This window comes from Corvus cornix, chromosome 19 (assembly GCF_000738735.6).
Source record: "Corvus cornix cornix isolate S_Up_H32 chromosome 19, ASM73873v5, whole genome shotgun sequence".
Taxonomy (NCBI): Eukaryota; Metazoa; Chordata; class Aves; order Passeriformes; family Corvidae; genus Corvus; species Corvus cornix.
In genome coordinates, this window is record NC_046348.1 from 7,485,005 (window position 1) to 7,499,558 (window position 14,554).

General features: G+C 42.9%; 1 protein-coding gene across 6 annotated transcripts in view; it reads left to right on the forward strand.

Moving 5' to 3' along the window:
* SPECC1 (sperm antigen with calponin homology and coiled-coil domains 1) overlaps positions 1–14,554 on the forward strand; it is an 87,842-nt gene that overhangs the window by 39,074 nt on the left and 34,214 nt on the right. For all 6 annotated transcript variants that reach the window (XM_039562897.1, XM_019287590.3, XM_019287591.3 and 3 more), the window contains one exon: positions 11,901–13,459. In XM_039562897.1, the coding sequence (XP_039418831.1) occupies positions 11,901–13,459 (1,559 nt within the window). The remainder of the gene's footprint in view (positions 1–11,900; positions 13,460–14,554) is intronic.

A 14,554-nucleotide genomic window follows, 5' to 3' on the forward strand; every position in this document is an offset into this window, starting at 1 on the left:
TTGAAATAAAACAGAGGTAATTCCCTGTGCTCGTGCAGAGCAGAACCAACTCAGCAGAAGGTTCATTAGTCATAATTAACAGCTGGTAAGTGAGGATGACTGAGTTTCCATGAATAGGAGTCGTTCCAGGGACTGGTATTCTCTGCTTGGAAAGCTTCTCCAGAGCGCAGTAGCCCTGGTGTTGTCTATCTGCAGTAAAGTGAAATAGTTGCTAAAGTGCAGCCTGTAGAGAACATGTTGCATTTTACTTATTTAAGGCTAAATCCTGGATTTTTTCTAAATCCTGGATTTTTTTTTTTTTCAGAAAAGAAAAAACATTAAAAAATTCTGTGACCAAAGGGAAGTGGTTCACAGTCTTGTTCCCCAGAGCATGTAGTGTCAGCAGTAATGCTGGGAGGGGATAAGGTGATGGTGTCATGTCCATCCCTGTCTGGAAACATTCCTTGAATGGAAAGAGTGTTCCAGAAAAGTGGTGCAATTCATTTAAACCTTCAAAGGCTTTTCAGCCTTTGTCTAGTGGAAGGCTGTGTGCTCAGTACAGCCTGTTTTCAGCTGACTAGAGCAGTGTACGGAAATATTTCAAGTTACGTTGTTCAGAAATATTTCAAGTCAAGTTTCCAGGCCTCCTAAAGTCCATGGCAATAACTTTGCTTAAGCCAAAGCCATGGGTCCTAGGATTACAATCTATCTTGCCACGAGGTGGGAGGCACAGAGCTCTCATAGTTTATTTCCAGGCTTTTCCAGTGTGAAAGCTGATGAAGATGGAGGTGTCAGAGGGGAAGAGCCCCTTTTTGAGGGGCTGGGGATATTTCCACAATCCTTATCTTCTAGATCTTGAGAAATGCTTTTATAAAACCTTGTTGAGTTTGAAGAATGGACTAATCATGTTAAAAATGACTCTCAGCCTCCTCCACACATAGTTTCTTTGAGGCTGCTTGACTGTGGAAAATCTTTGACTGATCTTTTAATTAAAAGCTTTTTTTTTTTTAACCAAGGAGTTGAAGCTCTTCCTGCTTTGAAGTGGGCAATGTTTTATAGATAAACATCTCATTATGTTATGAGCTTTCTCCTCTCCCCTTCTGTCTCATTTCTTTTCCTGATGTGTCTCATCCTGTGTTGATAGTTCTAATGATTTCAGCCCAGTTCCCAGTATTGGCTGTTCCAGCTCCCTTAGCGCTGTGCTGGGCTGAGCTGAAGCTCTGGATGAGCTGTGGAGACTAAATCAGAGTCCTCTCCCCACCCCCTCACAGAAGCAGGCTGGAAGTGACAATAAAACTGGGTTTATGATGTGGTCATCATATTTCAGTAAACAAAAGGCAGTTGTAACACCGAGGCAATGCAAACTGGTTATTAAGCATTAAGCAAACAATTTTAAAAGAAAAAGTTTGTAGCTTTTAAGTTCTGCCCTTTTAGGGAAGGAGGAGGAACCTCTTTTCATGTTTCCATTTTTGATCCCTTTCCCCTCCAGTCTTTCTGGATTAGCAGGGTTTGGGAATTCATGAGGAAAGAAGTTATTTTGGCTCGGTCAGCGCTGGCCTTTTGGCCGAGTGTGGGGCAGCATTCCCGAACTGAAGGTTGGGATCATGGATTCCTGACACAAAGCATTCCACAGCAGTGCTTGGAGAGGCATTTTCAGCTTCTTTTCCTCAGTGATAGCTCTGCTCCCTCAGTGGGAAGGACAATGAATTAGAGCAGGATCCACCTTTAACAAAGTAAGCAAAAGGGTGATAAAGCCCCATGCAGGTATCTCTATCAGTTCTGTGATTCAGTCCATAGCATGGGCTCCTGAACAGTTAAAGGTTGAGTAAATGACCCTTCTAATTGTGAAAATATTGATATTAAGCATTTCCCCTATTAAAATCTACTTTTGGTTATCCTTTGTGCTTGTGGAGAGTTGTCAGGTGTATTTTGATGGTTAGAGGAGTGATCCACAGCACCTGGCTTGTCTGGAAGGAGCAGGGTTCTCATTGTTCCTTCCATTTGGATTCTTGGAGTGGGAGGTTTTAGGCAACTCCTTCATTAACTTGAACCACTTGAACCACTGTAAAAACCACTGTACATGGAGAAACACATCTACTGATGGCCACTGTCAAGTGAGTTGGTAAGGTTAGATTTAGGACTGGTTAGTTTTGTTTGCTTTTTAATTTCCTGTACTTCTCGAAATACTCAACACTAGTATTTTATCCCTTATAGTTGTATTTTCCAGAAATGGAAGTGCAGATGTTTTATCACCACTGTTAACCCAGCAATGGCTGAATGAAGAACTTCTGGGCTAGATTAGCTGGGAAGCTGCTGTGTGCACTGAGGAGAATTAGCTCCTTGTCTGCAAGCTAGAATCAAGGAAAATCCTGGGATTCTTACTCTAGCTAGTGGTCATTTATCTCAGGAATATTCCTAGTACAGCCATAGGAGTTGACAAATTAGTTCTCTGCTTTATCTTGGAGCAAATCCCTGCTTTTTCTGAACAGCACGTTCTGTTAGTAACTCCAAGGATGTTCCCCACAGTCGTTGCTAAACACCTTCTGGACAGCTGAAGCCTCAGAGCTAACAGGTAGGAAAACAAAGGAAACGCCAAACTAACCAACCAGATCAAACAGAAAATCCCTCATTGCAGTGAAACAGCAGTGATTTTGTCCCTCTTCACAGAAAAGTTCACATTTGTCAATATTTTTCTCAAGATTTTTAAACAATTGTTGTCTAAAAAACCACCAGAATAGAGTCTGGCTTAAAATTGATTTTGCTGTAGCTATGAGATGATTCTACCTGATTCTATCTTGTTTTTACAGGTGCATAGGCAGGAAATGTTCCAGAACAAACAAAATCAGGAAGTGTCATAGTACACAGAAATCCCAATAATTTTGGTGTGCTAATGTCACAAGTATATAGAGTCAAGGCCCCCCTAAGGAATATAAAAATTATGTATTTTTTAAATAATGAGCTATGATGGTTGTGGAAATTACAAATTTGCATTAAAACCAGCAAGTAAGAGTACTTCATTTTAAAAAGGGAAAATTCTCTATTTCTGTAACTTTCACCAGATAAATTTGGAGATAATGCTACATATTGAAAGTTTCAGTCATTCTTTTGTGGGGGTAGACAAGGGGTATAACTTGTAGATGACTAAAGTTTTTGGCAGGCCCAGTGGTATTAACAGTTCCAAAAAAAGTAGTGTTGAGTTTACCATAGGGATATTCCAGCAAGTGTGGGATATAGAGTTTCCCTGAACATTTGCTTTGGGTGGCTCAGTGTTTGTTATGCCAGGTTGCTGGGTACTCCAGAAATCCAGAGCAGCTCAGGGGTAGATTCCATCCCACTTGGGACCTGCACCCGTGTTGGCAATGTGGGTTTGTATCCCTCACTTTGGGGGTGAACACAGCAGCACCCTCATGATTCCCTTGGTGCCAGAGCCTTGTGGAGCCCTGGAGCCCCTTGGATGCTCCTTGACTCTTGAGCAGATTGGAAAGGGAGGTTTGTACTTGGGAGAGCAGAGGTTGGGCATGCACTGAGCAGTTCTTGTCTCTTAGCTCAGCCAATGCATTTTCCAGATGTATCTTTGGATTTGGGAGCTAAAGTTCCCTCTTTTACAGTAGAGCCTGCACTGCTTTTGTACTTCTGGGTTTAAAGTTTTATTCCAAGCAGAGATATCCAGGCTTGAGTTTTCATTTGAGACTTTAAAAACTTGCAGGAAACTCAAGTAAATAGCATCAGAAATGGTCAGAGGGACTCTTTTGTGTGGACACTGGCAAGTCTCTCAGGGTAAAGAGATTTTAACTACTCGTGCTGTTATTCAGAGAGGAATTGTATGTGAACAGGCCCATAAAGAGCAGAGAAAGTCAGCTGAAATTCACAATGAGACTTTGTGAACAGGGTTTTGATCAGATCTCGTCTCATTTACCTTCTGAATGCGACCTTGTTTCCACTGTAACAGAATTGAGCTGTGGTAAAGTGAACTTGAAATTCAGTTGTTGTGGCTGTGCTGAGCTTGGAACTACCAGATACTGAGTAGAGCTGACCTCTTTCTATTTTCATTTTAACACTTTTCTGGAAGAGTTAAATGTGACTTTCTGTGCAAGGATAAGATGACAGAGTTATTGATCAGATGAATCCAACAAGCTGAAAATAAAACATGTGTGATCATTCCTTAATTGTGAGCAGACATTTTTCTCTTCAAAAACCAATATGAAACTTCCTGGGGGCTTTTCTGGATTCTTGAGTACTTGTTTAGATGCTAAAATTTGAACTAAAGGAAGATGCTTCAACTATAAGGTCATCTCTACTATTGGGTTACATTCCTGCCATGGGAGAGTCTCTTGTGGTGGCCACCCTTGAAAAGAATGTCCTACCAATAGTTCATCTGCAGATTTAAACCATTGACAAGTAGTTTGATCATGACTTAGTCTTTAAGTTACCAAAAGTGCCTTTTCTTGTGTGTTTTTTGCACTCCAGATTTCTAGACTCATATTTCTAACTAAAAAAATCATCCAACCTTTGCCAAGTGTTCAGCTCAAATGTCAGGGGTCTCTGTAAGTCTTAAATTAGGAATTACTCAAATCAAGATGCTCATTGCTGCTTTTTCTTTTTCTTTGCTAGTGTAGCTTTTTCGGTACAGTCATCTGTTGTTCCCTAATACTTTGTAATATAATTTTTATTTCTTTTCAGTCTCTTATTCTTTTCCTCCATCTCAAATCTCAGTACCTGAATTGCTTTCCTACACTCTCCACAATGATTACATAGATCAAAATCTTTGCATTAAGCCTTTTAGCTCTTTCCTCCTGTTGCATATTGTTCCTGTTCCACAGACAGTGCAATCAGGGAGGCCAGACAGTCCAACAAGCCATTAAAATAATCCAGAAAAAAAGTTAATGTTTTAATTACTCTTAGTCTGTGTTGCTAAGTGAGTAAAAGGCCCTATTTGAGCAGAAGCTTCTATATATAATTAGTGCTGGATTATCAAAACCACATTTGTTGTTCTGGAGCCATCTCCTTGTCTTTTTTTAAAGCTAGGTGGAGTACAAGTGAACCTTCCCAAGGAGTTGCTGACCTGTGAAGGTGTTGCCTCTGTGACTAACACTCTGCAAACACACTGATTAGTTCGGAACCACCATGACTGGCCAAGCCTTGGTTTGCTTTGTTTGCTGCAGAGAGCACTGTCTTTCTGTAGGACAGCCCTAAAAGAGATGGAAAACGATGTGCTCTTCTGAGTTTTTGAGGTTTATCTGAAGGAGTATCCAGTGCTGTTGTTGTGGAAGAATGCTGACATCGATCCCGTTCAGCTCGTTCCCTTTGTGTTTCAAGCAGATCAAGCCGTGATAGTTTGCCACAGTACAATAGTGTCATTCTTTATCCTGCCTTTGCCTGAGCCGATGGTGGAGCAGAAGTTTCAGCCATTTCACTCTCGAATATGAAGTTCTAAACAGCTTAAGCAGTTTTGAAAATACTAGTAGGTGCTGGTTGGTGTCTCTTTGCAAATCCAGCCTTTTGCATCCAGTCCCACTCACATTTCAGCCCCCAGGAAGCTCTCAGGACTGATTCAGAGCTTCCTCATGGCTTGGTTTAGTTGTGTGCATCCCTGAAGTGTTTGTTACCAAGCTGTCTTACCATTCCCAGAGGTTTAAGGATAGGAGCATTAAGCAGGGTGGCAGAATGTGTGCAGGGATTTTGTCTCTGTAGGTTTGCTATGAAGTAGCCCAGCACTGCAGGTAAGGGCTGCTGTTATATCTGCCCTACTTCTCAATGTTTGCTTTTCCTCATGCCACCGTGAAATGTGTCATCTCTGGTCAGCAGGGAAGTTGTTTTTTAACTGTTTCATTTGCTTTAAACAAAGTTTTAAAAAAGGCAGTAGATAATAGGGTGTTGCAATAAAAGAGATGTGTGCTGAAACCTTTTAATGAAAAAGTACTTTAAAGAAGTCCAGTGTACAACAATCCTTCCTCTGTGCTTTACAGTCACCATTTCCCAAAGGACATCCCTAGCTGACTCTTAATCAGTCTCAGTATCAATCTCAGGATCAATGCTGGAACAGAGTGAAAGGGATCTGCCAAGTCCCCTGGGCTTTCAGTTAAGCTTCGAGGTCTTAGTGGCTTATCCGCTTTTGAAAAATGGATTTTAAACACCAAGTTAATTAGGTTCTTGAAAACTTTACTCTGAGTTGACAAAAGAAGTCAGAAAACACGTCCAGGCTCCCTGTAACCTGTGCTGCTTTATCATAGGGAGTCAACAGAGAGTGTGGTGACTCCAGACTAATGCCAGCTTTTGTGACTTGGCTGTGACTCCATTCAGATCGATGATGTCATGAATCCCATATTAATCCATTGTGTTAAATGGTTCCTTGTGTGGCTGGAAATCAGCTAAAGAGTACTTGGGTACTGGAGGAATTCTGAATATAGCACAAAAAAAGCTGCTGTTGTCTGCCTTCTAACACCAGTTTGTAAATCTGTTGTGAAAGTCTGAGTGTTCAGTTCGATGTCTGGTGGCACCTAAGGTATCTTCAGACATCCCAGTTGCTCTGTCTGCCTCTGGAGCAGGAGACAGATCTCCCTCAGGTGCTGTCAAATCTTTCAGTGCAGTGAAAGTATTTTAAATATACCTAAAGGTCATCTGAAATGGCACTAGACAGCTGTATTTTGGTGTCCTAGACCAGATGTCATAAACCAGGTGGAATTAAGATGCTCCTGTGGCTCTGGTTTGTTTTACTGAGGAACTAAAAGCAGTGACAGGACCTTTCCCAGGCAAAGCTGAGCACAGGGTACCCGCCTGCCTTGCAGGGCTGTCACTGTGTGTTCCTGGTGCTGCTCTGGATTCTCAGCACATCCTGGCAAAGCGTGAGGAAGTGCTCTCATGCCGAGTCCAGGATCTACTGGAGTCACAGCCAGAGGATGAGCTGAAAACCAGAATTGATAAGAAGGACATATTTCAGCTAAACCACAAGTGCTAGAGCACAGTAAAAGTGTGTGGGGTGGTTAAATAATTCTTTTTATTTGCTGTACAAGCGTGGGCTGTTAATATTCCATTTACTTAGCCATGGTGCTAAGTGCTTCCAGCCCACTTGATTCAGACTGACCTTTTCCTCAAGGAACCCCTTCTCTATCTGAGGCTCAGGAGTTCTGTTCAGATGGGAAATTTTATTAAAATATCGTGGCGTGTGAGAAGAGAATTCCAGAATGACAGAGCCACCCCAGTCTTCTGTTGCCAGGGAGGCTGTGAGTTAGTCCTTAATTTCTTGTTGCAATCTCTTGCTGCACTGTCTTTTCTGAGGTGGATTTAGGGATGACAGACACGGGACAGTGAAATTGCTGATCTGTTACAAGAGCAGGAGCTGGAATGACAAAGCTGTAACATCCCTCATGAGAGGCCAAACTTGTCTGCAGGCAACAGTTTGCCTTTCTGAGATGTATGAACATTGCAGAGTGCTATGAATAGCTTTCTTTTATTTCTTGTTAGTTGTCCTGCCCTTGCAATTCAAATAAGGTATCCATTGTTTAAAAACATCACACCACGGCTGCATCTGTCTCCATGCTTTAGTCTTACATGACTGAAATGCTTTGTGAGATGACTCCGTGATCAGTGCTTAAATTACCTAGATGGGCTCTGCATGCAGGAGGCTTAGTACCTGCTTAAACTATGGAACAATGAATTACTGACGTGGAATTTTGATCATGTTGAAGGAAAAAATGTGTTTTTATTGTTGTTTGCTTAAGAGATGACAGGATTAAAATTGAGGAATAAGGTACTAAATGGAACATTCCCTGTTAACTCCACTGTGGAACAGCAGAAGACCATGGCATTAACCTTTGGGTTATTAATATGTTGATGGAGGGAAGGATTAAGAAAAGGGCAGGTTGTGGGATACAAATGGGACAAAGGCCAGAGGCAAATAATTTTGTATTGACTCCAGTTCTAAAAAATAGATTCAAGGCAGAAATTAGAACATTTTCAAAGATGTTTATGTAGTCAAATGTTGTCACTTCCCAAGTGAGATTCTTCCTCTGCTCTGGGGCTGAGGAAGCAGGTGTTTGAACTGTTAGTATAATTAAGGGTCAAGTAAAATAAATGTAAATTCAAGGCTGGTGCTTTACTGCAGTGATATGTGCTATCTCAGAGCACATGGAATGTAAAGGCAGACGAATTAATTGAATCTTCATTCCAAGGTGTCACACGTGTCCCCCTGTGACTGGTAAAATGTTTGCCTCCTACTCCCCCTTACCCTGCTATCACTGTAAGTACATTGGCTCTACTGCCTGGATGTTACTTCTGGTCAAGAATCCTGTGTGTTTCACCTTGGAGGATTGGGAAATGTTTCCCTCTATTCCACAGTCCATTTTCTCCTGGTTATGGATGTCCCTATGGAAGCAGCTAAGAGCTCAGATCAAAAATACATCATAATGTGTAAAAACTGAAGAGTAATCCTGATCCTTCTGTGAGAACCATCGTAGTTGTGTTGAAAATGGGATTAAAATGTCGAAAGATCATCTCTAGGGGTCAACTTTTATCTCATTAAAGTGATACTTTGGCTTTTGACGCCAGTGGGAAGTCAGGAGTGCTCCCTGGCAGCAAGTGATGCATGGAAAGCTGCACAGCAGGGCATGAGCCCTGGTCCTAATCCTGATTTAGTGTGCCCTTGGGTGAGGTGTTTCATTTCTCTCTGCTTCCCTGTCCCGCAACCTAAACTTAATTATGTGTTTCAGAGGATTTGAGTTAAATAGCTGTTAATTTTAAAGCACTTGGAAAATTATAAGCTCTATCTATTGTTATGGTTTAATGCCTCACACCTGAAAAGTACAGCTGAAAATGGAGAAGCTCTTACTGGGCACCCAGGTGAGGAACATGGTGATGAGGTGACCTCCACTGAGATTCAGGGCTGGTTGTTTTTCTCTGCCCTGCTCAAAAGCAGCAGTGAAGTTCTGCATGATTCCAGCCACCTAAAGCAGCAGCATAAATCAGGGCTGTATTGGATTCAGCAGCCTGGGGGGCACGAGTCCATCTGGAGTCTCCCACAGCCCATCACCAGACTGGGGGCCGGTTAATCAGGTCACCAGGAGGACTTGCACCGAGTTCGTGCCTATGGAGCCTCGGGCTGTGGGGTTGGCAGTCATTGGCAACTGCTACACTGCTCAATTCCACGGTCATTCAGAGGGGGGTTGCCCATAAAATAGACTTTAAAGTAGTGTTTGTACTTGATTTGGTGTTTTGTGATCAACATACGCACTTAGAACTGGGTTTTTTTCTGGGCTCCTTGTGGCTTTTTAGTACTGTGTGGTGCTTGTGGAGAGTGGAGTGAGGAAAATGTGTAAGTCTTTCTACATCATAAAAAAACCAGGTTGGTTAATGGTTATTGGTGGATAGCAGAGGCTCTGTGATTTATGACAGAGCAAGTCAGCAGAGCATGGAGTCTTGCAAAACACGAGGCACATTGAGTAAGCTCAAAGCCTGCAGTGGTTGGCAAACTGGTGGAGTACAGATAATCCCAGTTAAATATCATTAATTGTTATCCTTATGTATATGCCTTCCATTGCTCAGGATCATGTTGCAGTTGTCATCTGGTGATGATTAGAAACACGCTGGCATCTCTACAAGTGCTGCATATCTCCTAGGAAAAGGTGGCTTCCTTAGTGCCAAGCAATTTGTACTAATGTGTGATTGCCTCACTGTTTCTTGTAATGTACAGAATACCACCCACTGTATATAGAATACTGCGTAGTCATGTACTGACCAGTTCACAGTCATGTTATTGAACTGGCTTGGGCATTAAAAAAGTTTTTAGAGCACTTCGTTTGTCATAAAATTTTGTGTGAAGGGTAGAAAAGCCTCTCAGATCAAATAAAAGCCCAGGACATAGAGAAGGCTTTAAATCACCCCTTAGACTCCATTGAAGAGCATCTCTGACCATTTGTAATGTGGATTTTACATCTTAAAACTGTAGTAGGGTTACAGCTTGTGTGAAAACTGCTTCTGTACACTGGACACTCATCCTACTCCATGGTCAAGATGCATTCAAGTGCTCTCCCACCTGGACACCTGCCTGTGCCTGAGCTGGGATTTCTCTGCTGGAAGTCACATCACATCGTGGTCCTTTCAGTGTTCTGCATGTCCTTCATCTCACAGCGTTGGCTGCATGAGCACCAGGAGTTTTGCTTGTGTGCTGAGCTCACTCTGAGTACCTTTTACGGGTGCCAGATCCTGGCTTGGGAAGGGGATGATCCATGAGCTGGGGCCTCCGGCTCTGACAAGCGGGAGAATTCCCGTCTCCGCTCGCGTGGTGCTTTCCACCGGAGATCCCGGAGCTGTGCTGTCCCCTCCAGCTGTAGGTGACTGAATGAAGCTGCGTGGGCCTGGCTGTCCCTGTAGCTCTTCCCAAAAACACTGGAGCCTTTGTCTCTGGCCTCACCGTGCCCCTGCCGTGACAGAAGCTCTCTGTGCTCTCCTGCCAGTGCTGCGCTGGGTTCAGGGGGCTTTTCTTCAGCTGCTCTTTGTCTCGGGGTGTTTATTGTGCTGCTGCAGAGAGTGTGTGTTTGGGGGGGAGGAGGAGGGGCTCCTGTTTGTGTGGGCTTTATAAACCCAGTGCATTCTTCAAAAGAGATGCTGAGCAAACGGGGTGGTGTTAATGTTAACCCTCCCGTGCCCTGCGTCGTGGAGAAGGCTGTGGGAGGGTGATGAGGTTGCTGTGTAAGGTGGGGGGTCTGCTCCCCTTTGCTCTTAATGCCCTTTGATTTTCCGTGAGCACTGCACATGTGTGTCGGCAAAGAGCCTCCCGAATGTGGGGAGATGGAATTCATTCTAGGATTTCCCCCCAGAGTCCTTCTGGAACTTGTTTTTATTGCAAACACTGGCTCACAAGCCCTTTCTGTTTGCATAACTCGCTCTTGCATCCTGTTTATGTGGCTACATTGGACAACATCTCCTCATTGTGCCATATCCCCACACTTTATTCCTGTACTTCAGGGCTTTTCCTTTTGAATAAGGTCCTGAAAGCAGGATTTTCTTAAATTCACGGTGTTGTCACTTGCAGTGGCATGTCATACCTTCCTTTTGAACCAGCTTCTTCTCTTCAACCAGCTTGTTACAGCTTCCATGGTTCAGATGTCTCTTATTGTTTCTTCAGTGCCTGGGGTCCTGTATTTCAAGAGAACTTTGAAAGATGAAAATCAGCAACTCATAAACTTCATTTCCCTTGTAATCACATAATGCTTTGCATTGTTTGGTGGGGAAAAAACCCAACCAACGACCAAACAGAACAGCATCAACTCTCTAAGCTCCTTTTGCTCTCCTTCCATAAGAGGATGGGAATTTATAACATGGAAAATCTCTCATCCATCTCTGCAAGAAGCTGCAGCAACACAATTGTCTTAGTGTTGGAAGTGCCAGAAGAGTTTTATATTTCACTGAATCTGTGCTCAGCATAAATGTTTCAGTCCTCCTTTTGTGATGGTCTGCCTAAATAGAGAATAATGCAAATAGTTTTGTGTGTGATAAAAATACATTTTTTTCAAAGACAGTGTCTTTTCTTAAGTTACTGAACTTTTCCCCAGAAATGATTAGAATTAGATCCAGTATTTCACAAAGTAGTGTGAGGAACTTTTACTTTCAAATAATTAATAACCTTATATCTTTACATCAATTTAATTAATAGGGGGTTGTAGTTCATGTATTGCAGCATTTACGTATTACATTATTACACTGGGAAAAAGTTCACCAGGCTGTGTTCCTTTGCAGGGGGTGGGAAAGGAAGAAATGCAGAATAATACAAGCCTTTGAAACATGAATCCACACACTCAGTCATGACTAAACCTATTCAAACACTCAGGTGTTTTTTTCCAGGACTGCTCTAGGCTCCAGCATTGTTGTTGTGAGACTAGTTTTCTTCATGCACTAACTCAAATTCACTTCATCCCTCGTTTTTGAAGGAACAGTTTCGGCTGCGAAGCGCACAGGGATCCCAGCACCCCGGGAATTGTCCTCCTCTGTGTCCAGGGAGAGAGCTGTGCTGCGTGGTCAAGCCAACACCAGGAAAACACAGCCCAGCCCCACCTCTTCTGGTGCACCAACTCCTACCAAACACGTGCGCCCCACCAGCAAGTCCAAGCAAGAGAATGAAACTGGTGACAAGGCTGTTCTGGAATCTCAGGTTAAAGAACTCCTGGCAGAAGCAAAGACGAAAGATTCGGAAATTACCAAACTTCGTTGTGAGTTGAAGAAATGCAAAGAGAAAGGGTCACTGAATGCTGAAGGAATGGGTGCTTCCAACCAAAATTTAGAATCAGTATCACCTGCTGACATAGATCCGTTAATAAGGACCCTTCAGGAAAAAAACAGGACTTTCCAAAAAGAGCTTGCTAGCCTGGGAGAAGAAAACCGTGCTTTGAAAGAGAAATTGCTTTATCTAGAGAACTCTCCTCTCTCAGACACAACCACAAGCAGCGGGGGTGACAGCAGCCTCCCAACCCCAACTACCCAAGAGTCCAGTTTTGGAAGCCCATCCAAGAATGTGTCGAGGGGTGAAGTGGAGGAGCACAGGCAGCACGTGAACGGGGGTGCCCTGCGCAATTCCGGTTCTTCCAGCAGCGATGTCACCAAAGCCTCCCTGTCCCCCGATGCATCCGACTTTGAACACATAGCAGATGTACCTTCCAGGCCAACATCTGCCAGCAGCAACCACTTCAAAGGCTCCAAGTGTTCCACTGCAGGAAGCTCTCCAAACAACATCAGCGACCTCTCTGTTGCATCTCTTACAGAAAGAATACAAAAGATGGAGGAGAATCACCACAGCACGGCAGAAGAACTGCAGGCCACTTTGCAGGAGCTGTCGGATCAGCAGCAAATGGTGCAGGAGCTGACAACAGAAAATGAGAAGCTGGTGGAAGAGAAAGCTCTCCTGGAGACTTCCTTCCGTCAGCACAGAGATAGAGCTGAGCATCTGAGCCAGGAAAATGAGAAGCTCATGACTCTCCTCCAAGAGAGATCCAAGAATGAAGCTCAAGAGGGGAAGGTCCTCGAGCTGGAACAGAAATGTGCAGAAGTTCTTGAAAAAGCACAATTTGAAAGAGAGAAACTGCTCAACATTCAGCAACAGTTAACCAGCAGCCTGCGAAGCTTAGAAAGGGAGCATCAGGATGCCCAGCAGGTGATTAAAAGCCTGAGAGAAGAAAATGAGAAGCTGCTTAAACTTCTAGAAGTGGAACAGCAGAGCAACAGCACAGTGACAAAAAGTCTGGAGGACTGTAAAATTGCCTTGGAAGGTCTGAAAATCGAGAATGGCTCTCTCAAAACTCAGCTGGAGAATGAGAAACAAAAGGCTGCAGAAATCAACGTGATGGGCTGCACCTCTGACAACTCTGAGGTGCAGGAGATGCTCAAAGTAGCCCATGCAGAAAAGGCGCAGTTAGAAGCCTCTTGCACTGAGCTGAAACAAGAGCTGCTGAAGGCAAACAGTGAACTGAAGCACATTCAGGGGCTGCTCTCTAAGGTAAAGCAGTAACAGCTCTAAAATAAAGTGGTTGTTTCTGTCCTTCCATAAGTAGGTTGGTCTTTACATTGTTGTTGAGCCATTGATTATAAGTTTCAGGATTTAAGTTGTATGATTAGGTTTGAATAGAAGCTGGGGTTATATGGTTATATTGTCTCAGTTTCTGCTGCTATATCCGTATTTTCTCAGAAATAACTATTAGCATAGCTGTGTTTATAAATTCATAACTATTTTGTCCCAATACCTTCTGTAGAAAATTACTCTTTTAATCAATAGAGTTGTGTCTATCAATTGGAGCAAAGAGCAGATCAATAAAAAATTACTTTGATATTACGTGAACAAATAGTGTAAATCACTTGCTAATCAGATGGAGAGAAGGGCATGAATAGTTAGCTGTGAATATTAAATTCTGAATAATTAATCAGAATTAATTAGCAGTGAATTATAGGTGTCATTGGTCCTGAGACCACAAGGACATGAGTTAATGCTCAGAGAAGCTGATAGTTGCCAGCAACATGGCTAATGATGAACAGTCAAGCTTCAGATGAGATAATTCTCATAAAACAAATACTTCTACAAAAAAGAGAAATACTCTGTTTTAGGATAGGTAAAGTAATGGGAAAAAAAATGTTTTAGAACAATTTACCTCATTTGTGAGTTCATAGCTTTGCTCCCAACAAGCTTAAGCAAGTTACTGTCCCTATTTTCTGTGTGATCCTGGATATTCAGAGGAACCGCAGTGTGAGGCATCATGCAACAAGTGTTAATAAAGCACAAGCAGTGATAATGTCCCAGGGCTGCAGAAGGAGTGAGAGTGTGCAGCCTTTCCTGTATGGGGAAGGGAGCATGAGAAGAATGATAAAATTGGCTGCAGAGGAAGAGAGCATTGCCAAAAAGCACCTCCATGGTTTGAGTGATTTAGAAAATCCAGATGTCCTTTCAGCTAAAATAGGTGACCACAGCAAATGGAGTTAGTAGGGGAAGCTCCCAAGTGCTTTCTGGAGCTGCAGTTCATGAAGAATAAATGAAAAACTGCTGACTCTGAACCAAACTTTTTATTGCTTGGTTTGGAAACCACAGATTTCCGTCTTTTTA